The sequence below is a fragment of the Thermobia domestica genome, chromosome 15 (assembly GCF_964235325.1).
Source record: "Thermobia domestica chromosome 15, izTheDome1.hap1.1, whole genome shotgun sequence".
NCBI classification, from domain to species: domain Eukaryota; kingdom Metazoa; phylum Arthropoda; class Insecta; order Zygentoma; family Lepismatidae; genus Thermobia; species Thermobia domestica.
Genome location: NC_137468.1, coordinates 41,498,969 through 41,525,718, shown reverse-complemented (window position 1 = coordinate 41,525,718; position 26,750 = coordinate 41,498,969). Strand labels below are relative to the sequence as shown.

Sequence of the window (26,750 nt, the reverse complement as noted above, 5' to 3'; positions counted from 1 at the left end):
TCCTATAAGTAAACAGCTAATATTTGCAATTTTTTCTGTTATTAAGTTACCTCAAAAGACCAATTCTCTATAGTTTTACCCTCCACTCTTTAAGAATAATAATTTGTATTATTAATATATATAATTTTTACCTGTCAAATCACCTTTAACACGTTGTATGTAAGATACCAAGGTATCATTTTGTGCATTAAGTAATTAGATATAGCTATTTTTCGGAGTGACAAACTGAAAAAAGCTACGGTGTCCGATACCAGACGACCTTCCCCTACACTGTTGGAGGTCTCCAAAGAAATTACACTTGTATCATTAGCGATCCGCCGCTTTGAGTCCGTGACTACTCTGCTAGGGATACGCACGAGACAAGATTTGTGGCTGTCTCGACTCGAAAATGTGCCGTAAAAGTGATGTCTCGACTCGAAAAATGTATGTTTCTCTATTAGAAAAGCCGTGTCTCGACTCGAATTTTGTCAGGAAAATCAGGTCTCGACTCGTCTCGTGCGCATCCCTATGTTTTCTTTCCCTTTCTCTGAGTAATATGCAATATTACTTTGATTTATATTATTGAATAACAAGTGATAGATCTAATGCAAAAAAAAAAAAAAAAAAATCAACGTCATCAGACAGGCAACTGATAGCGGAAGTAGTGACATCTATTAACACTTACTGTTAATTATAAGGAATTTCGTGACGGTTACCGTTGAGTTCTTATATTATTTTACGATATCATTACCTAAGATACAAAATGTTATCCAAGCGAATCATTTACTGACAAGTGAAATAAGTTTCGCCTATACCTAAACAGGATTTCTGAATTGACAATTCAAATACTTACGTATTCGTCCAGGATGAGATAACTGTTCTGCATCTGAAAAATTAAATATTTAAAAATTTCAGGACAACATTTAAAACTCATTCCAAACTAAATGTTCATAATCATTTTTCTGATTTATTTATATTAACTTAAAGTAAAAATAAAACATGATAGAACTTATGCAGAGTCATTCTGACGCGTGATTAGTGCCATACTAAAGAGTTCAACTAACATATGTTTCCTGCAGTAGTCAGGCCTTTAGCATGGCGCTAATCACACGTCAAAACGTTTCTGCATAAGGCCCGATATCTCTAAAAATACGGAAATTAGACAATTCTTGTTTAATAATAATATACACTCAACACAAAGGATTATATGATCTTGAAGCTTTGCTGGCGTCTACTATTAATCCAATGTTCTCGGGATTGCTGCCAGAGTGAGTGTTGCTGTGCTGAGCTTTCGTTACCATACAGCGGCAACATACAGTGGCAGTTTAACGGTTTACTGAGGAAAGAAACAGTTTAGAGGATTATGAACCAGTAGGTCGACCAACAACAGTCCGAACAGCACGCAAGATCGAAGAGGTTGCAATGGTTGGGGACTGGCCAACCATTCCCAGTCGCTAGATGACATCACAGCAGCAGTACGGATTAGCCATGGTATGTGTCACAACATTCTGACGGATGACTTGAACATGTCGAACTTGTCTCCTCTACGATCCACAACTAAGGAGACAAACAGCCACCGGGAAATCGCCATAATCTCCAAAACGCAAAAACCCGAAACAAAGACAGGTCAAAAGAGAAAATGATGCTTGAACTATTTTGAAGGTCAGTGCGGATCTGTGTAATTGTCTGTGTGTGTGGACGTTCACATCGAGCACATCAACTATGGGTTCTACTAGTTGCCTATATTCTGGTTACTAGTCCACGAATTTATTCACTGTACTAGAATATATATATATATATATATATATATATATATATATATATATATATATATATATATATATATATATATATATATATATATATATATTGTCAACCCCCCTGTGTGTGCCTTTAATAGCAAGTGCATCGTTCAGAGACACAGGAAAATTGTCCTCCTGACATTTTCTATAATGTCCGGGAAAGTACAATTACTATTTCTAAGAAAGTAAACACATGACGAGTAAAGTTTAAAATCATTGTATTTTCAATAATTATTTGTAATGTTCAAGTGTACTTTGTTGTGTGAAGAATGGACAAACGTTACCAGATCACAACATCCAGAGTCTGACTATTTTCTCTACTTGATGACGTAAAACGAATAGCAAACACATACCTTCAGGATAGATGTTGATGTCGTTAGGAAGCTAAGGTGCAGCAGAGTAAACTCCAACTACTGGCGATAATAAAGCTGCTCAGATATTCCAAAGTCGAACGATTGTAGAACTGATATTACAGACTAGTTCACCATAGCTAATGAACAGTCTCTAAATAACTCTCGTTGAATTATAAAATGTCAAATGACTGAACTGAGAGTCTCTTCTCCGTTGAGTGATCGTCTGATACCTCTCTCCGTCGAATGATCCTGATCTCATCTTCGTAGAGTATTTATGTCAAACCTGTTACTCTCCAAACTGCCACCTTGCTTCACGTTGCTCCACGTGTTTGCTATCTCATTGCCGAAATTCACATTTCTGCAATGATCATCAAGTAGACAAAATCTCCAGACGTCTATCTCCGTAATCTGACAATTTTGTCACATCCTAAAATTTGTGTCGATGTTAACAATTGACAAATAATAACATAAACATTACAACTTACTCTCACAACATTCCTGACACAGCATTTCATCTTTGTTATTCTATGTAATCAAAACATTGCACATTCACACGTCTGCATTTACAACTGACATAACCAAAACAATACTGGGATAACATCATTTTGAAATTTATTTCCTTAACCTAATTCTGCATTGTCATAATTACTTGACTTTTAATTTTGTCTTTAATTTTATCTTTTAATTTTCACACATTCATTTATCTTTATTCAATCTAATTATAAAATGTTTAGAAATAAAATCTATTTAACTTCACTCCCTCAACAATATATATATATATAGTCAAGGAGTCTTCATAATTTAATCTCATTTTGTTGAAAATAATTATATTGGAAGCATGGGAACAGTTTTGTTAATTCTCAAATATGCAAGATTATCAAAGTTCGTTTTTGTTTGGTATTCAGTTTCACCAAAACAATCTGTAAATGCAATAAATGTAAGTTTGTCTGAGATGATTTCTGTTAATGTGAGCATTTTATGATTGTATGTTTTGTTGTTAATAAACCTACATTTCATCGGACAGCATGATGTTAAGTTATGTAGACTTCTGAGTGTTGACATGATGATCAATCTTTAAGAAGTACGGTATTGGTTAACTAAGATTTGTTCAGAGAAATCTCACACGCACGTGTAATGATTTCGAGCCGAATTTTGGAAGCCACAAACTGCACTGTAAGTACCTTTTGTTGTATAAATGATTCAGTTCACTTCGTCAGTCAAAGGAAATCGAGAATTGACGAATAGTAAGAAAGTCTGTGGTACTCAGCGAATCAGTCTGTGGATTTATGTAGAGAGACATAATCACCGAAAATCATCCAGATTTAGATACAGGCATTCACAAAGTTCATCTGATAGACTGAAGTTGGGTACATCAAAGGTAGCTGCACTGACTAGTGAACTTCCAGATTTTGTTCGAGATCATCTTTTGTTCGAGGAGTTTTTAGCCTGAGAATTGTCATACACTTTAGAAATAACATAACTTATACCAGCCACACGAACACGCACGTATACACAATAAGTATGAGACAAAATACATGTTAAATGTTACTTCAATTTGTGTTTCTCTTTTAGATACACGGTTCTGTTTTGCCGTCTGAAAACAGTGATGGAGATCCCCACAGTACCTAGCACATTCTAGGTACGCATTTTCAACATTAGCAATATAGGTAATTTAGAATGTACCTTGAGCTAATGCTACCAATCTGGGACTACTCCAAGTGCTCTATATTGGAGAATGTTACATTCCAACTTCAATTTAGTAACAACCCAGGTTGACTATATATATATATATATACATATATATGGCTAATTCCATTTGTGACTTACACGACAACAGGCGTCAGACGGCAGTAAATATTATGTATTACAAAAATTATAAGATATTTTCATGGGCAAGTTTTAGGTTATAAATAAGGGGCAATAAGTCCTTCGTTCATTTTTATTGGTAGTATTTAAACATGTAAACAAAATGGCTGAAACAAGTATCTAAATATATACGTGACTTACACGACAGTAGGAGACATCGTGTTTTGAATAACGGTTAACTATATGAAAATTCTGTTGTTCTATTGCTGCAAGAAAACTAAAACTTTTTACATATATTAGGTAGATACCAAGCTACAAGACCAAAAGAAAATTATATTTTCTTTATTTATTTTAAAATATATGCCACAAATATAACGTGACGTACACGACATAAATTTGTGACTTACACGACAAGTCTAACATCATGTCTTCGTTTAATGACACTTTCAAAATCTATTGGCGGATAGAGTGGCACTAATGATTTAGAGAGATAAAAGGAAGTTAACAGACAATACAAGAAGTTAACAGTTCTTTTATTCGAGCAAAATTTGTCAAATTCTAATTTATGTCTGTGATTGACGTCTGTTAGTGCAACATAGGCCTAATCTTTCTGTTGCGGCCAATAAAATTCTTTATCTTGATGGTAATGGCGAAGGAATGTTACATACAGTTGTTCTGATTCGTTTCTTCACATCTAACAAATATTTAATAGTTCTTTTTTCGGCGAAGGGTACCAATACCCTGTCTCCAGTAGAGTATTTTCATCACTTCTTCGCTGCGTTTATTCCCCTCACATGCGCCAATGATCAGTTCTGGAATGAAATCAAACTTCCTTCGTGGTGAAGAAATATCTTAGATGAGACAACATTCAATAGTATACGCTGAAACACAATGAAAGTAGTGCTAGTTTCGTGCTTTTGGAATATTACATATTTCTTTCTTATGATGTTTCCATTGGCGCATCAACTCAAATTTTTGAAGTAATACTCTTCACTATAGTATATTACATTAATGTTCGGACATAACTTGCGTGCTGTCTCAATAAATTCTAAAGCAGATGGAGGACCAATTTGTCTTTGAGAGCCTTTTCCATAGTTCGTAGCCGAAAAATGCCAAGACATTTCAACTTTCTGCAATATTATTGAACAAAGCGAATAATGTTGTGCACCAATTCACATTGTTGATCGGAAAACTCGGATGACGCCGTTCAAAATCTTCCATAAGTGTAGACTTGAAACAAGCAAATGGAAACATATCTTGATGCACACAATCAGAATTACGCAGGAATCAGAATTAATTACGCACGAATCATGTTCTGTGGTTTCCTTTTCTTCAGGAAAATATATTATTGCAGTTTACATAGTACAACTGTGTGATATCCAGTGACCGGTTTGTATCTTTTCTTGGTACATAAAACAGTAATTTCCACTAAAAATCCATTTGATGTAATATAATTCTTTTCAACTTCTCTATCTATTTCCGCTTCCATTCAACTTCTGAACTAGGCATATCTGAATATGCAATAGAAAAGACAAGTGTTACATATCTGACATGTCCTAATTTCATAATCTTAAAGTAAACTTTGTTGTGACTTACATATTTTCGTTTGACCAAACATGTTTTCTACCAAGGAAGCGTGACAGAGTAGTAGCGTGCTAGATTTGGCTCGGTAGGTTGCGGGTTTAAAACATATAGCTGGCAATCCTGACTGAGGTGTTCCTCATTGACACCAGGCAAATGCCGAGATGATATCCTTTCAATAGATCTGAAAGAATCCTTTCCCACATGCCGACCTCCGTCCTATACCGGCCTGAGCTTTAGATGCATAAAGGCAATAAATACCAATTTACAAGCATGTTTCCAAAATAACGAAAGAGTACGAGAAAACCAATAATAGTAATAAAAGTAGCTGAAGCTAGAAACTTCGGAACCACATATGCCGGCATTGTTTCAGAGACAGTAGATACTTCCTGTCACGTTCTTTAAAACTTTTTTCTAGATCACATTGATTCATATTGTTTGACTTTTCATTCATTTGTTACATTTATAGTCCAGTCAAGTACATTTTACACTCATACTTCATAACATTGCTTTTATCCTACGTATCTTTCATTCTTTTACACTAAACATGGCACTTAATACATTAACTGGTTTATCAATTCACTATTTATACGTTTTACTGCAGTTAGCTATTATTGGCAATGTAGTAATATTGCAACAAAATGTGACTTACACGACGGGGAAAGAAATGTGACTTACACAACATATTATATTTTGTATTTAAAAGAGTTACAGGTATTATTTCGGGACTTTCTGCACGGTCTTTGATTACCGTCTGTCCAAATCAAGAAAATTTAAAATAACAGCTTTTTTGTTTAATTATGTATATAAATATATAAACTTATTTATGTTTTCTTGTGACTTACACGACAGCCTACCTGAATAAATCAATTATTATAATTTTCTTGCTATTATTAAATTATGTGCAAAACAATGTCACTGATGTAAACACAAACATTATATTAATAAATACCATATGCGATCTTAACTTACCTACAGGAATTAGCAGGAAAAAACTTTGTGTTAAAATCCAAATCTAGGTACGATATTCTGCGACATGAAAGTGGCCATATTTTACCTCCTGCAGAACCATCTACAAATCAACGTTGGTATAATCTTGTTCATGTATGAAAAATTCAGCATTCTTAAAAATGAATTTTAATACTTATGTAGGCCAAAGTGAAACTTCAAAATTTTCCTTCGTAGGGTCACTTACCGCAGAATTGACCATATATATATATATATATATATATATCGTGTATTAAAGCATAATGATGCACCTGATAAATAGTAAATGTACAAATGTACATATAAAATGTACCTGCAATACATTTTTATGTAATTAGGACTTTTATGGTGACCTATAATACTAGTTCTCAAATTTCTGGTAGTGAATTTTAGATTGCATGACGATTAACAAATAAAATTAATTAAAATACTTAAAAGTCAAGAAGTTATAGCAAATACATATCAAGTAGAGAATGAATATGAATTGAATATAGTTGGACGTTTGAAATTGTTTTGTTCTTATATACAGTATGTATCTCCATTTATAGTGGATGTCATATACTGTATTTTGTTTTAATTTTTAAGTTGTAATAAAGCACAATCTCCTTTGAATATTCTCGTTATTATTATTATTATTATTATTATTATTATTATTATTATTATTATTATTATTATTATTATTATTATTATTTACTTAATCACCATCATATTTCACCAAACACTGGTAAGCTATCTACTACTGCAAGAATTGGGACCACAGAACACTTAAATCTAATATATAAAATGAGATAATCATCTTGTGTGTGATCGAAGACTAAGTACCTACCTTTTTGTTGCTCTCAGGGACAAGGCACGAAACATGACTGTGACGATCAACAAAGTTCTGAAATTCCTCGTCTCCTATATAAAACTGTTCTGCATTTCGAAGAGCATCTGGGCCCACATTTTCTCCCTCGAGCAGCAGACACTGAAATACCTGATAAAATAGAACGTGAATTTGTCTTCAATCAATGTAAGTCTCAAATCTATGATTAATGTCTGAAATCTATGAAAGTCTGAAGACTATTAGGCTTATTAATAAGTCTGAAATATATTATCAGCAAGTCTTACTAAACTCACATCTATGATTATTATTATGAGAGAAATTATTATTTTTCCAGCTTCTCTAATTGGTATCTAAACGCTTGCAGGAACATAGGTTTAGAATAAATGCAGAGAAAACTAAATACATGGAAGTTCGTCGGAATCGTAATACCACAAATTATGGATGCGTCAAATTATTAAATAATACTTTCGATAAGTGAATACTTTCAAGTATTGTGACGCTGAGTTCAAAAATATGGTTACATTGCTCTTTATTGAAGGAATTGAAAAAGATAATTTTGATTCATATGCATTTTAAAAGACATTTTTCTCTCTTGACTTGCTACAGGTTAGCAACAGAAAAAGGAAATACGTAAAACCCTTCTGAAGGTGACTAATGTTGCTTTTGCTGCGCAATTTTGTAGGAAGTTTACATGTCAAAGGTTACTCATAGTCATCCTACAGGATACATAATCATGATTTTGGCAACGTGACACCGCATTAATATGTTGAAATTGGTTATATAGATATGAATCTATAGATAAGTCTAGAGATCACGCTATTGAATTCTTCCGGCTGTGACAGTACACGTATGTACATGTGTGTCACGCCACGTATTTTGGGTGCGGCAGTCTCTAAGAGCCAATCAAAACGCAAATGAGCAATAAGTTTCCATATTTGTGGAGATGATAAAACGGATGTACTGACGGATGTGAGGCTTGGGTGTGACCCTCGAGAATAATATAAAAGAACCTCAAGGTCTCAAACGGTTGATCACTTGTTCCGGTGCAAAGGTGCAGAGGTTCGAGACGTCGGTTGTGACCAGACAGAATCATCGTCAAAGTTTCTAAGAGTTACAAGAATACTACCATAAGGTATGTATAATCTCTTGTTGCATCATAAAATTCAAGTTTAGAGATGTCATGCGGTACTTCAAAATGAATTGTGTATCTACCATAAAACTTTCAAGATTACGAACTGTTGTCACATACTTGTATTTCATCTTCCGTTTCTTCTAACTTAATATTTCAATCTCTAGCCTGTCAATCAATATATATATATTAATGCACCTAGCTGTCCATGTACTATCAGATATTCCATTACTTTTGTTGAATCACTAAATCAAGTGTTGTTATATATTACCATTTTAGCTATGTAATAAACTTACTTTTTATAATGTTGTCATTCCCCTAGATTAAACCACTTTTCCCATGAAAATCATGGTGTAATTCAAGTATATTTCTTTGTGACATCCGCTACAGAATTAGCGTGAGCAGATCTCTATATTATGGTGGAATAAAACGAGCTAAATAATTAAAAAGAGTCTGCACATCGTCACAAATGGGGGCTCGTCCCAAGCTTTTCTTCTTTCTTTTTCATTTTTCGGGACGAAAAATTTTGTGGTGCTGCTCTGACATCTTTCCTTTTCTATTTTGTGTCTTATGTTTAGGTTTTGGTATTTTGTTCATAGTGCATTATAATTTAAGTGAATTATGTAACTTGTCGCAATTTTACAAATGTGTTATTGTGGATTATAATGGCAATTGGTGATTGATTATATTGCTCATAGTGAAATACCCCCCCCATTATTTTTTTTTTGATTTGAGTAAAAAAAAATTAGTGAAAACAGTAATTTGAAATGTCTTCCCATTGGTTCCCCTTTTTCAAACCTAAGAAATCTCCGCCGAAGTTTCATGCATGGTATATTACAAACTCGGGAGAGGCAAATTGCAAATATTGTAGGAAATCTGTTGTTCAGAAAACTGCGCTTACGAAGACTTTGCGTTCCGAGTTATGTCCCATGGCAAAAGAAGCAACTGATTTGCCAGTGCAGCAGGCTAGTTTGCCAGTAGCTAGTTCGCCTACTTCTCTTGAACCGCGGATAAATCATCCACAGCAGTATAGTTTACCGGATCCTGTGGATAGGCAACCGATAACACAAACGCAGCGTTATAAAGAAAATTTAGCTAAGTTTGAAGAAACTTGTAATAAAATGCCATCCTTGACTCCTTTGGACAGTACACAATATAAACCAGTAGTCGCGAAACGCACAATTTTCCTTAAGCCAGAACAACTTACTAACCCTTCTAATGAGGGTGCAGTTAGTTCCTCTGAAGAATCTCCTGGCAATATGACGAGTGATTTTGAGTTCGATCCCAAGTTGGCGTCAACACCTTTAAAGAAAGAAGAACAGCAGCATATAATTGCTCCGAAAGCGGTCAGGGATTATTTTCCATTTGACATACCACCTCATGTGGGCGAACCCTTGAAAAGTAAACTCCCAGAAAGTTCACCACCTGAATCAAGTAAATATGATTCAGAAGACGAAATTAAACAATTGGCAAAGAAGGAGCTCTACCAGGCAAAGACTGCACGTGACGTACTAACACCGAGTCCTTTCTCATATGACTCAGGCGAAGAATTTAAAGAGTTTATAAATGAAGAACCTTGTATTGAAAATCTAAGTTTTCTTAAATATCCGCAAGTTGCTTCTCACCCTCCTCAAATGAAATATTCCCCCACTGTCGATAACGCACTTGAATTTTTGTTATATAATAATATTAGGCAAGAAATTTTAAATAATCATGAAGTGAAACTCCCTCAGAGGATTCATTACCCTTAGACGAGAATAAGGCAATAGAAGTTAATTCACCCCCTCCAAAAGAACCCCAAGTAGAAAATAGACAAAACCTTGATGAATCAAGTGCAAGAGAAGAAAATGGAGATCGAGTAGCCAGTGTACCGGTATTGAAATTGCCGAAATTTCAAGGAAGTCCTAAAGAATCTATTACTAGATTCCTTGATGAATAGCAGACCATAGTCGAGAAATATGATCATAATTTGGCAAACTAATTGAAGAAATATGTGTCTACTTCTCCCGAAGGTTGGCCTCTATTTGTTAGAACTGCTTGTTACGCTTATAATACTGCGAGACACGAACACCATCCTTATTCTCCTTTTGAATTGGTGTTTGGTAGAAAGGCTGTATTAGGTATCGAAGTCGAGACACCATGTCGAACCCTGTATGGGAAACTCGTGAAAAAGAATCTTAGTCGTATAAGAAAACTAGCTCAAAAGACCTTAGTTAGTCAGCAGTAAAAACAAAAGCCAAAAAAAAAAAAAAAAAAGATAAGTGTAGGAAAACCCATACGTAAAAGGAAAATGATTTCGTCTTCATTAGAAATTTGGCAACTAAGCCAGGGTTATTTCTTAAATGTAAACGAGGAAAATCAGCCAAAGAAAGTTAATGTTGAACGAATGAAATTATATTATCTAAGTTCTCTAGTTCCAAACCTGATCGATTTTGTTAGATCATCCCACACTGCATAGTCAAATTAAAAATGTTATTTTAATAAGTTATCGCGATAGGCGCAGGAACTTCTAACGTGAAATTCAATGTTGATGCAGGCTTTCTGAAAGAAATGTTATGTTAATACATAAATAAATTAATCAATAAATAAATAAGTAAATAGGTACCTAACCAATTAAGTAAATACATCTATGTGTATAGGAAGGAATAAATAGAGAAAAGAGTAGTATAAAGAAGTACAAGATAGTTTAAATCCATATATGGTCGGAAACCCTGCGAAAAAAAGGAGAGAAAAGAGAATAATAAGAATATATATATATACACCTAAGGAACCAACTTGATTCCTTGCGTAGGTATTATATTCCTGGTGTTGACAGACAGACCGATGGCCAGACAGACAGACAGACAAACAAAAAGAAAAACACCAAGAGAAAGAAAAAAAGAGAAGTGGTTAGAAAAACAAAAGTTATTTTTATTTGCTAAAGGTAAAACTTCCGTTAGAAGGATTGAAAATCGCATTGATGAGAATATAATTTTAAAAAAAGGATATTTTAATACAAGGAGAGAATAATAATTAAAAACAGGATACGCCTTTGTACTTTGTAGGTCCAGATAGGCTTTTGCCCACGCAACCTCATCTGAGCTTAGTAAACCATTGCCTTATTGGCAAGACGGAATGAACGTTTTCGAATTAAGTATGCAGTTCTAAGAGCATGTAACAAACTAGAGTTAATTATGAGTACACATTACATATTAAAAATGGTTTGAACCCCCGTGGTTTGGAAATTATCTTTACTCGTGAGCCAGGTCGTGTGTAAATGAAGTTAAGAGACTACTTAAATTGTATGAATCTGCTAAGGATCAAGCAGGTTTACGTGCCCTCTCTGATGCTCCCTTGGAGCTCCATAATGTGGAATGTAGTCAACCAAAGTTAAAATCAATCGACAGAGTGTATTGATAAATCGTGGAGAACAATGATACTATAATAATAAGGGTCGTGGTAAAAGAGGTTATTATAATAATAGAGGTCAGCCGCATAATAGAGGGACGACATTCTAGAAGACGCCTTAATAGGGAGAGACAGAACAATAATGTAGGTAGAACTTAAAATGTAGAAATTCCTAATAATGCCCAAATCTCAAGTGCGTATTGGTACCCCCTCCCCTCACTTTCAAGAATTCGACAAATTTGAATTTTGTAAATAAAATTCACGCAGGACATATGTTTAGAAGGAATTCGATCCAACAGATAACCTCCATAATCTGAAAAACAAGGCACACGAAAACAAAACAACACAAAACATATATTATATTCATTTAGAATATATGAAGAAGCATGAATAAGTTCATAAGTTAGGTTAAGTTGCCTTCGATTACGGGATATTACTCCCCGCCACCAATCTATAACAGAATCTGGAATGTATGATTCGAGAGTACTATTCAAAAGACATCCGTGCACAAAAGCTAGTGCAATGCGAATGTTTAATTCAATTATGATTAATTCAAGTGGCAACAGTATAGTCTTCACTATGTATATAGTAGGCTTGCTGTAAATAAATGTATGTATATGTCAATATACATTTACTATACGTAAATCATTGTAATCATTTAGCCTGTGCACCTACTGTGCAGACTCAACTCGACAATGTGTTATTTATAGACACCCGTTGTTAGAGTATAGAACTATATATTGGAATTAATATGTTAATGTTATCTGTTACAACGGTAAATATTAATTGCTTGTAAATTAGAAACGCACTTCCTTATTATACCATATGCCTCTATCTCAACTATGCGAGATTAGCTAAGTTGTTCTCTCTCTTTTCTATTTTATGCGACAGGAAATAAGATTTTTTTGCGTACTTATTGCGTAAAGTAAATGAAGTCAGTATAAATTCAATAAAGGAATAGAATATTATGTATATAATATTATTGCATGGCATTGTATGTACCCTTATTAGTTTTCGTTAGCTTAGTATAAGTTGTTCCTTAGTTATATTAGGAACTCTCATTTTTATGATATGTGCAAATATAGGTTATAAATTTCATATACACTGACTACCTATCTTATTCAAGTAGTAGCCTACTACCTTTATAAGCAGATGCAATTCATTATTAGTATTCTATTAGTAATCAATTCCATAATTCTATTAGTATTATTTTACTCTAGAACATTATATAATGAAGCAGTGAGAACGTAGAAGTTGTCATTTGAAAACAAAGACAAGAAAAGAACACGAGCGACAACAATCTTAATTTTGTATAATCATGTTTTGCTTCCTTTTACAGATAAAAGTCTCTATTAATTGCCATTGGTCGTAAGTAATTACGTCTTGTTTTGTTTGTATTATTGCAATGCAACATTATAGTATATTCTATATAAAGTATTATAGTTACATACATTATTGTATTACAAATATTGCAGATGGATGACGATTCACAATTCACCGTTTGCGTAAGCACTATAGGTAGCCCCGAAATACCTGTGTACCCCCTCTTTATTTTTTTCATTGGCATGAATGTAGGTATAGTATTCTGTTACGAAGCTAGGACGACTTCTTTCCCCTTTACTCTTTTTTCCGGTCTATTTCCGGCCTGATCCTGCAACGTTCTGTACCCTTTTTAAAGGTCTCCCTCTCCAATCAAGTATATGTTTTGTTATGTATTTCATATTTATTAAATAAAACTTTGTTATATACTTCATATTTGTTAAATCAAATATTGTTTCTTTTCTCAACGATCTTACTTCATAACAGTATTATCTGCTATTATGTAATAATGTTCTCTTGCATAGTTTCTGCATTCCGGAAGTAAGTTATCTACTTCCTTACTCAACTGTTATCAGCACACACTCTTAGTTCTACTATTGGAATTAGGTCAAGTTGAATAGCAGCAACCTTACCCATAAGTTTTCATGCAATACTAATAATGCTAATACCAATAATAATAATAATAACAGTGATAAAATACATATGATCTGTACTGTCATCTAAGTTAAATAGCAATACTAATGAGTATATATAAGCTATTCACTTTTCGATTCCCCGTCTAAATTTCCATCGATCTCCACTTACTTAAATTCGTTACATTCAATTGAAGAATGTACATGTTACATAACAATTGCCCTCATTACTCTTCCTATAACAATTATTGTATAAAACAAGTATTACTTCCTATAACAAATATTATTTGAATACCTTCTTCTAATACCACTACTTCCATTGTGACTACTTGCATAGCTTCCTGTGCGTATTTCTTGTGCGCCCAATATTGGATACGCTCCCTCCTTATATTAGTGAGACTTTCTAATCATTGTAACTACCATTTACTATTGCAAAGAATTTTATTTTTCTTTGCTCCAAATACTTTTTTCTTTTAATTTTGTTTCCTTACTATAAGTTCATTTTTTTACTACTTGCTATATCTATATAAATTTTTATCAACATTGCGTTAGGAAATTCTGCTTATACTATGGTGTATCATATCAGTCTTTTAGTTAAATGAAGAATTACCTTATTATTTATTTATTAGTTATTTAAATCTTTTAATTGAAAATGGTAAATTATAAATTAATCGTGTTCTATTCTATTTTCATGGATCTAATTGACTTCTGAGTGTGAGTTCTGTTCCTTGAAAAATGGAAGAATGCCTAAGAAGAGTAAAATTTGTAATTTGTAAAATTGGAAATAATTTGGAAATCCTTACTGTACTTCGGACATCAGACTACAACTTCAGGAAGTAATTGTCTTTAATGGTGTATAGTGGTGTATTTAATTCAAAACGTGGCATTACATTCAAGTGTTAGAGTATTATACTATGTCAGAATATAGTTTCTAAGTTTCCACTTACCACTGGACACTTTTCCCATGGTAATCCATAGGTAGGATGCTGAAGTAAATCACGCCGACGCGATTATAATATTTCCAAAATGATTTAAGTCCCTAACTACCCGTAGTATTAAACGCACTTTTATATTTTAGTAAGAATTGTTGTACTTGCATTCAATATGCATTTCTTACTTAAACAACACTCACACAAACACCTACATTACGATCACTTCGCGACTCTCAAGAATAAGAGTAACTACGATGTGCATGTCAATCCGCGAATTACCAACGTTTGACTGCGTGGTCACAAGCTTTGCATAATACAAAATATCCGGCATCCACCCATCCGCTATTGGAAATAATTAATAGACCAAAAAGAATTGAGACACCTATTACTTTCCTTATATGATGTATGGTGTCATCCTTAGAACATTAACTCGAATAAGGAGTATCCAACTCGACACTTTATTTGTGAATTATAAACACTCAATAACACTCACAATTAAGCCCCTGATTCTTGTGGGTTCCAACAGTAAAAACAAAAGGAATATAGCATTACTTCTTATTCAGTTGGAAATTTTGTAAACGTTTTCCTAGCTGAATTGGCACACGCTTCCTGTCTATGCAAATTGTAGACAGTAAACAGGAAATGCCTGCGGTTTTACCTAATCTAAGATTGCGAACAATCGCCTGTGGCAATATACTTTAATGCCAGCGAGAAGTTAATAAAATAAAATGTGAATGATTAAAATTCTCTAATTGGCTAAATTCGGTATACCTGATAAACGCCAACAACCTCTAGCGGAAGCAAGAACCACTAGGTGTGGAGGTTCCAAATCTAACTAAGTATTGGTTCGATTCTCCGAAGTCCCCGACTAATAAACAACAAGGGATCCTTTTCCCTCCTCGCTCCTTTTGAATACACCTGTAAACTTTTAAAAAACGCACAAAAGAGGAGAAGGGAAAGAGAGGATTATTCAATATTTTGGAGGATTACTTAAAACGAAACAGGGTTCCAATAAATTTTAAATTCATGACATGTAGACTCAAGGCAACGGCTACGAGTAAATTCAATATTGAACTATTATTTGTTGTTTTGTCACGCTTAAAATAATATAACCTATAGTAAAGAGATAAATTAAAATTTAAGATCATAATATCAACAGTTTGACGGTAGTTACCCCTTGAATCTACATGAACTTAAATATTGGAAATTCATTAAAATAAATTAACAAATCAATGGTAGTCAATAATAGTAATTCAACCTTTGTTGATATCTCGAATCCTTATGTAACCAATCTCTATTTAAACCCCATTAATAATTGACGTTACTAATTACTCATTATCAATTACTTGGGGTGACTAACTTGTAATCATTCATTTATCTTTGTAAACAACGAAACAAGGCTGTCTTGCTATGTAATTACCACAATTTATGTATTGGCATATCTTCTTTTCCATTCATCTTAAGTGCCAATCTCTTAATCAATGGTTTATGTTCTCTTGTTACATTCAATCACTTCATAAGCACCATATTGAAATTAAAATATGCGTGTAATGTAATGAAATAATGCAAACTATTGTGTTCCTGAGTATATTACATTGTTACTAATTATATCAATACTATTTCTTACTTACTTGTGTAGTGTTAAATTTCTAATGGGACCCTATTTCGTTGAGTATGAGATGGTACACATCTCACTAGATTGTAGTATTTAACGTGCGTAACCGTATATTAATACTTACTTTTATTAAAGTTCAGAATTTGCCATTAGTGAATCTACTGTACTAAAGAAACTGAATTGAACCTAAGATAGTGTGCTGAACATTACAAAATCACCGTTAGAATGATAAACCGAACGGTTCTCTGTTATTGTCCAGTAGTCTAATTCACTCTCTGTCATTACTTTATTCTCTGTCCTTTTTGCATATATTACAATTCCAATAAAATGTGGATATTTGTCATTAAGGTTTTAATGCAAGATTTTTTTTTAAATAACGAATCTTTAGAACTGAGACCTGTTAGTTGTTAATGAACATTATGTAGGTTGTTCTCCTGTTGCATTCTTGCAATCGTAGCATTTATGATAATTGAGAAAATTGACTTTTTCTCTTAATGTAGCATGTTCAATATGTCATTGACTTTTCAACCTTAGTGTAATATTTCATTCAAGTGACTTCTTGCAAATTTTAGCACATTGAAATGTTGTTCATCTTTACTTTGATATAGTACATCAGTAATGTTATATGATGTGTCAAGCTAAAATATTTTTGTTAGTAGATGTTACTCATTCCTAATCACTAAAATATTCTTGTTAGTTGATGTAACTCATTCCTAATCACCTGTATTTCCATTTTCGTTGTGTTATGTGAAGGAACAGAGACACCATTTTGTTATAAACGTTCTCTGTATTATTGTTAAGAAAAGATGAAATGCGACTATGCTGACAACAGACTCATAAGTATACATAACCTATGCTTTCTTCACTTTGCGAAAACTTTTTTTTTCAATATAATTTTTTTTTTACGAGGGTCACTCGAAAAGTAAGGATATCTGTATTCCAGCTTCACCGCTCGCTTCTTGATGATTTTCGAGGTCGAAAATTATGAAGCAGTGGGAATGTGACGCTGAGTTCAAAAATATGGTTACATTGCTCTTTATTGAAGGAATTGAAAAAGATAATTTTGATTCATATGCATTTTAAAAGACATTTTTCTCTCTTGACTTGCTACAGGTTAGCAACAGAAAAAGGAAATACGTAAAACCCTTCTGAAGGTGACTAATGTTGCTTTTGCTGCGCAATTTTGTAGGAAGTTTACATGTCAAAGGTTACTCATAGTCATCCTACAGGATACATAATCATGATTTTGGCAACGTGACACCGCATTAATATGTTGAAATTGGTTATATAGATATGAATCTATAGATAAGTCTAGAGATCACGCTATTGAATTCTCCCGGCTGTGACAGTACACGTATGTACATGTGTGTCACGCCACGTATTTTGGGTGCGGCAGTCTCTAAGAGCCAATCAAAACGCAAATGAGCAATAAGTTTCCATATTTGTGGAGATGATAAAACGGATGTACTGACGGATGTGAGGCTTGGGTGTGACCCTCGAGAATAATATAAAAGAACCTCAAGGTCTCAAACGGTTGATCACTTGTTCCGGTGCAAAGGTGCAGAGGTTCGAGACGTCGGTTGTGACCAGACAGAATCATCGTCAAAGTTTCTAAGAGTTACAAGAATACTACCATAAGGTATGTATAATCTCTTGTTGCATCATAAAATTCAAGTTTAGAGATGTCATGCGGTACTTCAAAATGAATTGTGTATCTACCATAAAACTTTCAAGATTACGAACTGTTGTCACATACTTGTATTTCATCTTCCGTTTCTTCTAACTTAATATTTCAATCTCTAGCCTGTCAATCAATATATATATATTAATGCACCTAGCTGTCCATGTACTATCAGATATTCCATTACTTTTGTTGAATCACTAAATCAAGTGTTGTTATATATTACCATTTTAGCTATGTAATAAACTTACTTTTTATAATGTTGTCATTCCCCTAGATTAAACCACTTTTCCCATGAAAATCATGGTGTAATTCAAGTATATTTCTTTGTGACATCCGCTACAGAATTAGCGTGAGCAGATCTCTATATTATGGTGGAATAAAACGAGCTAAATAATTAAAAAGAGTCTGCACATCGTCACAGTATCTATAATCAATATTAACAGACCAAAATCATATCCACAAAGAAATTAAATATCGACTGAAAGCAGGGAATTCGTATTACAGGGCTCATAGTGGTATGGTCTCTTCTAAATAGTTGAAAAGTGACAAAAAGCACATGAAAAAGTGACCGAAAAGTGACCAAAATCTCATCAAAATGTAACTTTAAATCTTGATGCCAAACTTGGACATAAATTTCATTTTACATTTTTTTTTCCACCAACCAAAATAGGGCCGGGGCTTTATCATAGCTAAAATATATAACGTTTTAACATGTTAAGATTAAAAATTATTTTGTTTAAGTTTGTCAGCTAATTAAAAAAATGGATTACTTGTGTTTAGAGTTTCATTATCATACCTTGCACGGTTTTGTAGTTCAACTTTGATCGGGATGAGGTAAGGCCGAATTTCTATATTTTCATTATGTCTAATAATCCAAAATTAAAGTAATGTAATTAATACATAGCATCTAGGTTACCATTAACTGATAATAAAATTTTCTCTTATATAATTGGTTTGACACACACTCATAGTCAACGTCTTGCGAATAAAATCAGAAAAATAAACACACTGCTGAACAAGACTGCACTTATTTAATATAAAAACACATTTACACGTGACGTTTCGATCTTCTAGCCAAGATCCTCATCAGACGTACACTGAGTGATACAGAAACAGAAACAGAAAAGTTTGAAAAAAGGACGCCCCTCAGGAAAGCCCGCGTCCTGACAGAGAGTAAGCATCAACCATCTGTCTACATGCCTCTCCTCACATGCAATTAGTACACTAAAGCCATTGTCGGGTGTAGGTGTAATCCGCGGTTTCTATCTTAAACGTAAGACATTTACTCGCGAGTCTGTAGTTGTGTAGTATAGAAAGAAAGAAGGGTAAAGAAGAAGAAAGGAAAGCGCGTAAGAAGATTTTATTGTCTTGATAGAGGGATAAAAAACCTGGAAACCAGGAAAAAACCCCCTTTGTCGGTCATGCTGCATGCATAAGTATTTACATGGCAAAACCACAGGCTAAGGGTGGCAAAAATCCATGTAAACTTGTCTGTAGTAATAAATTAATAAATTATGTTATTTTACAAATCCTATCTTATAATCTGTTGGTTATTATACTAATCTGTGTTGTCTGTAGATGGGGGATTTTATTGTTAGTGGGACATCTGTTATTTTTTAAAGCATGCAAGTCGGTTCATTGTCCATGGCCAGGCCTGGTCGTCATCTGTTTGCTTCCGTCACAGCTGCTTTATCCCCTGCCTTCCTTCTCAGCTTGCTGTTCCTTCCGCTTTGGTATCGCATGGTCTGCACTGGTTTTCCTTTTAACTGTGTCAGCAAAAGTCCTTGTGATGTAAAGGTGCCCTGTTGTGGTCTGGAGTGCATTTACCTTCTTGGAGGCGGTTTGTAAGGCTATTGCAAGATTTTTCTGTTGTTGCTGTGATGTTGTGGTGGTTATTACGTAGGTCATCCATGTTATGATTCTGTTTGTTGCTTCTTCTATTTCTTGCTTGATCCATCTTTGTAATTCCTTGTTGGGTGTTTCCAAGTTGTTGGTTTCTTCATGGTGAGCTGCCTGTTGGTCCTGATAAGAGCCGCTGGTTGTGATTTTTGTTACATCTGTGGGCGTTAACAGCGGTGGTGGTCTGGTTGGTTGTGTGGCTCTTGGTCTCTTGGGGCAGTTTCCGCTACCAGTACGGTGTGTGTCGCTAATGCATGTAGCGCAGAAGTCTTTTTCTGGGTGTATTGCAGTCCTCTCTATGTGGTTTCCCACATCTGTTGCAGATTCTTTCCGCTTGGCACCGGTTCTTGAAGTGACCGTATTGGTAGCAGTTATGGCAGGGAAATGGTCTTGGTACTGTTCTTGACGATTCTACTTTATAGTGGATATGCTGAATTTTCACTCCAGTTGACAGTAATCTGCTAATTTGTTCCGGGTTCTCTGAGAAAATCCTTAGTAATGGTGTGGGTCCTTTGTCTGATTTTATGCGAGTTATGCCTCTGAAGTCAATCTTCTGTCTTCTCAGTTCATCTTTTACTACTTGGACTTCTATGTTGGTAGGGACACCTTTGACAACACAGGTGAATGTCGTTTCTTTTCTTTCTTTTGATTTCTGTCCGGATCTGATTGGTTCTGAGTCTTCATGTGGTTTATTCTTCTTGCTTCTATTGGCTTGCAGGGGAGTACGGGTCTCTATCTCTTGCTGCTTCTTGTTTGTGTTTGTTGTTGCTCTGGAATTGTGGTCCTGAGAAAAGCCGGGTCCTTGTTTGGTGTCTTCTTTCTTTTGTCTTCTCGACTTCACTAATGTGAAATCATCCTCTTCCTTGTGTTTGTCAGATGTGGCATCGTCTTCAGGAGTTGCTTTGTGGTCCTGTTCAGGGCCAGTCTTCTCACCAGGGTGTGATTTCAGCTTCTGGGTTTTCTGGTTTTTCACCTGTATCTGGCTTGGGCCCTTAGCAGAGCCGACGCATGGTTCCTCCTCCTGGGCGTGGTTTGTCTTCTCTGTCTGTGATGGGGCTTCTTGTTTTTTATTTGACGATTTGAGCTCTTCTCTGGGTTGGGATCCGGTTTGCTTCTCCAATATCTTAGCCTTCGAGCCGAAGTCTGCATCTTGGAAAACTTTCAGGAATCTGTCCCTCGTCGCTTCCGATTTGAAGAGTACTTTGTATGTGGTGTCTTCCACTTGCACAACATGGAATTCTTCTTTTAGTATTCTCAGGCTGATTACTCTGTTTAGATATGCTTCTGTGGCTCCTCTGAAGGTCTTCTCTATTGTAACCGGGTCAACTAATGAGAATGAAACGTCTAGTGGGGTTGTTTCAGGGACCGTGACCACATCGATGAATTCTTCATCTTCCTCCTTCTCTGGTGGTCTCCTCGTCGGCGTCCTCTTCCTGGGTCTGGGCATGGCTCTGACGTGTATTCACCTCGTTCAAAAGCACTGCACTTGGTTTTGGTCCTAAAAAGGGCCACACTTGTTTGGTACACTGAGTGATACAAAAAATTACTCAAGTATATATACACAATTCATCTCCCTATCTGCTCTCTCATTGGCCCGTTCAAACAGCCAATCAGAAGCGTGGAAATCTATCTGAACTGACCAATGGGACAACATAACATTCATTCTACCAGAAAGAAACAACAAGGAGCAAGCAACCACTGAATACATTAATTCATATACATTTTTCTGTATTTATCAATAATATTTCTCCATTCTTTATTAATGCTGATACCTTTGGTCCAATTCATTAAGTTTACATCCTCTTCCTTTTCTATCCACCAGGCCTCTTTCCACTTTCTCGGCAACAAACTTTTTTCCCGTTCCAGCACAATAACTTCTTCCCAGTTTACATCATGTCCCTTTTCTTTTACATGTTTAAAGATTGCGTTTGTTTCTCTGCCATATTTCACATCACTTTTATGTTGTTTAATTCTTTCTTTCAATAATTTCCCCGTCTCACCAATATATTTCATATCACAATCCTTACAATTTATACAATAAATGACACCTTTCTGATCTCTCTCTTCTTTTTTCTTCCCCTTGATTTTGACCATGTCCAACAATGTTCTGCTACCTTTTCTATACACTTTGACCCCTTGCTTTCTTAACATCTTTTTTAAAATCTCGGTATCTTCTCCTAACCCTATAATGCCTTTCCATACCCCCTCATTGTCCTCCCCACTTTTACCTTTCCTCGAGACCACAGATGCTTTAACAATATCCCTTTTACTATAACCATTCTCATACAGCTGTCCTTTAAAGATTCTCTTCTACATTTTTGTTACAAATTTTGGAAATTCTTTCTAACATATTTCTTATGAAATTAGCTTTTGTGCTTCTATCTACATTACTTTTCTTATTACAATAAATACCAGCACTACATTCTTTCTGATACCATTGAGTCTTAATGCTCTTCCCTTCCTTACTCATTAATTGGTTTGTTACAAATTTTGTCTTGGTACCACGTGATTGGTAAACATAGGTATAGCTTCTACCAACATTCACATGCAATGAAAAGTAAACTGTAAACAGGTAATATATGTCATTCTCCCTTAACACAGTAAGATCAAAGCAAATAATGTCGATTACGTTTATACACTTATTATGAACTTTTAAAATAAATTACAAATATTAACTAAAAATACAGAGATAGAAGAGAGACTGATTAGGTATCAACACATATACCGTACTTGCTTACCTTCCATCGTATAGGCTTCAGTTTTTGAATTTCGTCGGCCATGTCTTCATCTTTGTTGTATGTGTTCACAACGGTGTTGATCTTGAATGCGACATTGTACTTACGACACCAATCACGAATTCTCTCCATTTGCTCAATATGGTGTTTATTACCTTGTCCACGACCGATTATTTTGTTAGTGTCTTCGTTGAAAGAATCACATGATATTGCGAGGATATCCAGCCACTTGCCTGAGAAAAACAAAATGAATTGAGTCAACGGAAATTTGAATTTAAAAAAACATATGTATGAAGTGCTTTTGTGGATGTTTTTGAACTTCGGCGAAAAAAAGTCATATTATAAAAAATGAATGAAACGAAACTTTTAATTTAATATCCAGCGATTATACCCTAATGATTAATGAAAGTAAACAATTATGGGATAAGAATGTGGGAGGAAACTAAGAACTCGGAGAAAACACGTACACAATGTTTTCCACCACAATAGCACTTAGTCCTTCCCTCTGCTCTAGTGGCTACTGCACGCGCCGCTGATGCACGGGATCTCAGGTTCGATTCCCACTGGGAAACACCATGAAATTTGAACGCATTACGGTGGTTCTGATTTTGATCTCTCCGGGTCCGCGTCTCATATAACTTCGGTCCTGAAAGTAACGCCAACCTCCAACAATCACGAACTCGCCTGGTCTCGAATGGAACCATAGACATTAACACGATATCCAATTTAACATGCCTACATATATAGTATAATATTAATATTTAAGTGAAATTTTATTTAAGTAATATTACATTTATACATAATACAAACTCGTCTCGAAAAAGCAAGTTACATTTAACGAGAGTCGAAGAAAATAATCAGTAAAATCGGATTATTAAACATTCCAGTTGATTTAGGAGAAAACAGAAAAAAACAATTTTCCAGAATGGGCTAAAGAAAGTTGGGGTAGATACTCAACTCCATTAATTTATTGACATGCAATGGGGGCTTCAGAGTTCTATAAGAGGGAAGTTATATCGGCTTCGGAAGTATCAGTTAAACCGGATTGCTCTCCCGTCCATAAAACATCCCCGACTTTCAAGCCTCTAGTAATTCTTTTCCTTTGATGACATTCTTTAAATTCTGATGTGACGAACAGAAAATAATACCAATGGAATTTGACATTGCATAATTATGCATCCAGTATATGTCTCAGCCTACATACAGAGTTATTGAACTTAATTTTAAGTATATTACTCAGCAAAAAGAATTCAAACCATTCAAGAAGTGCAAAATAATCGATGTAACCAGTACTGCTCGAACTACTTCATTAATTTGAATATCTCAATTGATTCTGTAAAAATAATTCAGTTACATACTTGTACCCACTAACATTCATACGAATGCTGTTCAATAAGTTTTGCTTCCAACCTGACGTGAATAATTTTATCCTTAAACGAAATATTGAACCTTTTGCTTTCAGAGGAATCTCTTACTTTCCAATATAATTCTCGTTGGCGTTGATGAACTTACGCCAACTTCACTACTTGTTGCATGAAGTCAGTGAAGAACGATGCCGGTTGCTGACGACAATAAGAACGCACTGTTTTCATGACCTCCATGTTGGATGTGCAACTCTGGTCTTCCAGGTGTTCCTTAAGCTTCCGGAACAGCCAAAAGTCACAAGGGACAAGGTCAGGATTATAAGGGGGTGCCGGTCAACATACCCAAATTGAAGCTTCTGCAATGCGGCGGCTGTATCCCGGCTCGAGTTAGCCTTGCGTTGTCATGTTAAAGGGTGCCATTTTTTGGCAGTAGCAACACGTTCGAAAAAGTCAATCAGCACCTGTCCCAAAAGGTGGTGACCATGACTTTCCCTCCTGATAACTGCATACTGAACTTTTAAGGAGAGGAATGATGTCTGTACTGCACGGACTGAAATTTAGACTAGGGGTCGAAGCGATGAACTTAGAACATGTTCCCAGTTACGAGACGCATAAGGAAGGCACCTCCTTCGGTCCTAAAATGGGTCATTTTTGTTCACACGAATTTTCACTGGTGTTTTTCATTTCCACTGGACATGGAACTACCTAAAACACACTTTCTTGAATCCAAGCTCGTCGCGTATAATGTGTTCACTGTTCCGAGTGATATGACAGTAACATCTGCAACCACTCTCTGCTTAATGCGCCGGTCACCGCGAACCAGTGCATCAACTTGTCTTACTTCCTCTCGAGTGGATGCAAATATTGGCTGTTTAGGGCGATCCTTGTAATGAAGAAACAACATGGCTGTATTCTTTGTGCGCACAGTTCAAACCAACCCCCTCGCTCTGGTGTGTCAAGATATCCTTTAACTCCTAACGGCCGGTCTCAAGCTCGTGCTGAGAAAGGAGGAGGGATTCCCTTCGGTACATATAAGTTTCATTTAATATACGACCTGTGGTCCTTGAAAGGGAAAATTTGAATATTGGGAATGTGTGAAAACACGTCACTCTTGTTATACCCGGTTTAGTACCACTGGCCCTCTTATGAGCAGTAGGTAAATCCCAGGCAACAACGTACTAGGGGAACGAGGCTTCGGTCGGATTTCCAAATGGCGACTAACCCGTGAAATTGGATCTGGGAGGGTACATGTGGCCTCGTCACGGCATCATCGAGGTAAGTGGTATAAACTGCCGTCCCTATTAGCGGAGGTGGTAGCTCACATTCTACCTCTAAAATGACGAACTAGGTCGTGCCTTTGGGTCTGGGGGATAAAGTTTACCTAGTACCCCAACACGAGGGCGGGTGCAATGTCCTATCTGGAAGATGATGTGGTACAGGTCTCAATGAGCGTTTAGTGCGTGCTTTTGGGTCCTGAATGGGATACTAATACCCTACTGCACTCTCGTACGTCAACGACGAGAGGTAGTGGGATCAATCCGTCGTGTCAGATTTTTAGTGTTACTGAGTGCAGGATCCACTACTCTATGAGCGGAGCCGCCGCTCCCAAGTAGCAATTGTCTCTAAAGGGAGACAGTCTACTTCAGCCACTGGGTCTAGTAATGTACAGTGTACCTCTTCCGTAAAAGAGGAAGTTCCATATTGCTTAGACGGCCCTATCCAGGGAGAGTATGGTAGCCCCTCCCATATTGTGGCCTACACATACCATTGGGCAGCATTGCTACAACGTGTAGTGTTACCTAAACACGTTAGAGATAGGAGGTCCTGTATTGCTTCCACGAGCCTACCGAAAGAGGCTCTCTCCTACTCCCAAATAACTATCTGTTTTCAGGCAGTCTACACCAATCATTGGCTCTGGTAATGTACTGTGTATCTGTCCCATAACTAAAAGATTTCAGAATTCCTTAGACGATCCTACTGGATGAGGGGAGGGAATGTCAATCTACTGCTTGTATTGCGACTGAGCGGTGACTGGGGAAGGTACCGATCCTACATTTCTGGATAAAGGTTTCCGATCGCAGGAGAAGGAAGGAATTTCTCTAGAATAAGGGGGTGGCATAAAACCAAATGGTCACCTGATACGTACCACTGGATTCGGGATGAGATATGGATGTATCTCAACGTGTTCGCGGTACTTCTACGCGAAAGGCGGCTGCTATTGAACGATAGCGCTAGGCAAGACCAGGAATGATCACGCCCCCTTGGGCACGCCTGGGGCTTCTGGATTGGGTTGGACTCTGTAGTCAAATCGTGGTCAAATCGTGTAATCGGTAGCTTGTGCTCGCAGTCTCTGGTGATGAGCTTGCCTTACAACGCTCGGGCGCCATGTCCGGAGAGCTTGGAAAGACCTGACTTGCCAGTAGGGTCGATTCGACCAGCAGGATAAACTGGCAGGCACTCAGGATTTCGGTCTGGCAGCAGAGTAGGCGTATCCCACTACCTGGAAAATTGGGGTTGCACGCTCAAGCGTACCAAGGTCCAGCGACACACCTTGAAGGTGCATGAGGACAACTGGAGTCCAAGTATAACAGATACACAGGCTGAAATTTTAACCCTCGTAGCATCAAGGGGGGAGATGTCAATTTTTTATGCACTGCTACCGTATTTTTTGTGCAGAAATTTATACATTCAATGCATTTGTTTGTTAATTTCAAGCGAA

The 26,750-nt window shown here is 35.9% G+C and overlaps 1 protein-coding gene across 1 annotated transcript in view; it reads right to left on the bottom strand.

The window, feature by feature from the left end:
• LOC145670992 (S-adenosylmethionine-dependent nucleotide dehydratase RSAD2-like) overlaps positions 1-26,750 on the bottom strand; it is a 112,424-nt gene that overhangs the window by 8,603 nt on the left and 77,071 nt on the right. The window contains exons 3-5 of the mRNA XM_081739622.1: positions 22,671-22,900; positions 7,335-7,484; positions 833-865 (exon numbers count right to left, since the gene is read on the bottom strand). Coding sequence (XP_081595748.1) covers positions 833-865; positions 7,335-7,484; positions 22,671-22,900 — 413 coding nt within the window. The remainder of the gene's footprint in view (positions 1-832; positions 866-7,334; positions 7,485-22,670; positions 22,901-26,750) is intronic.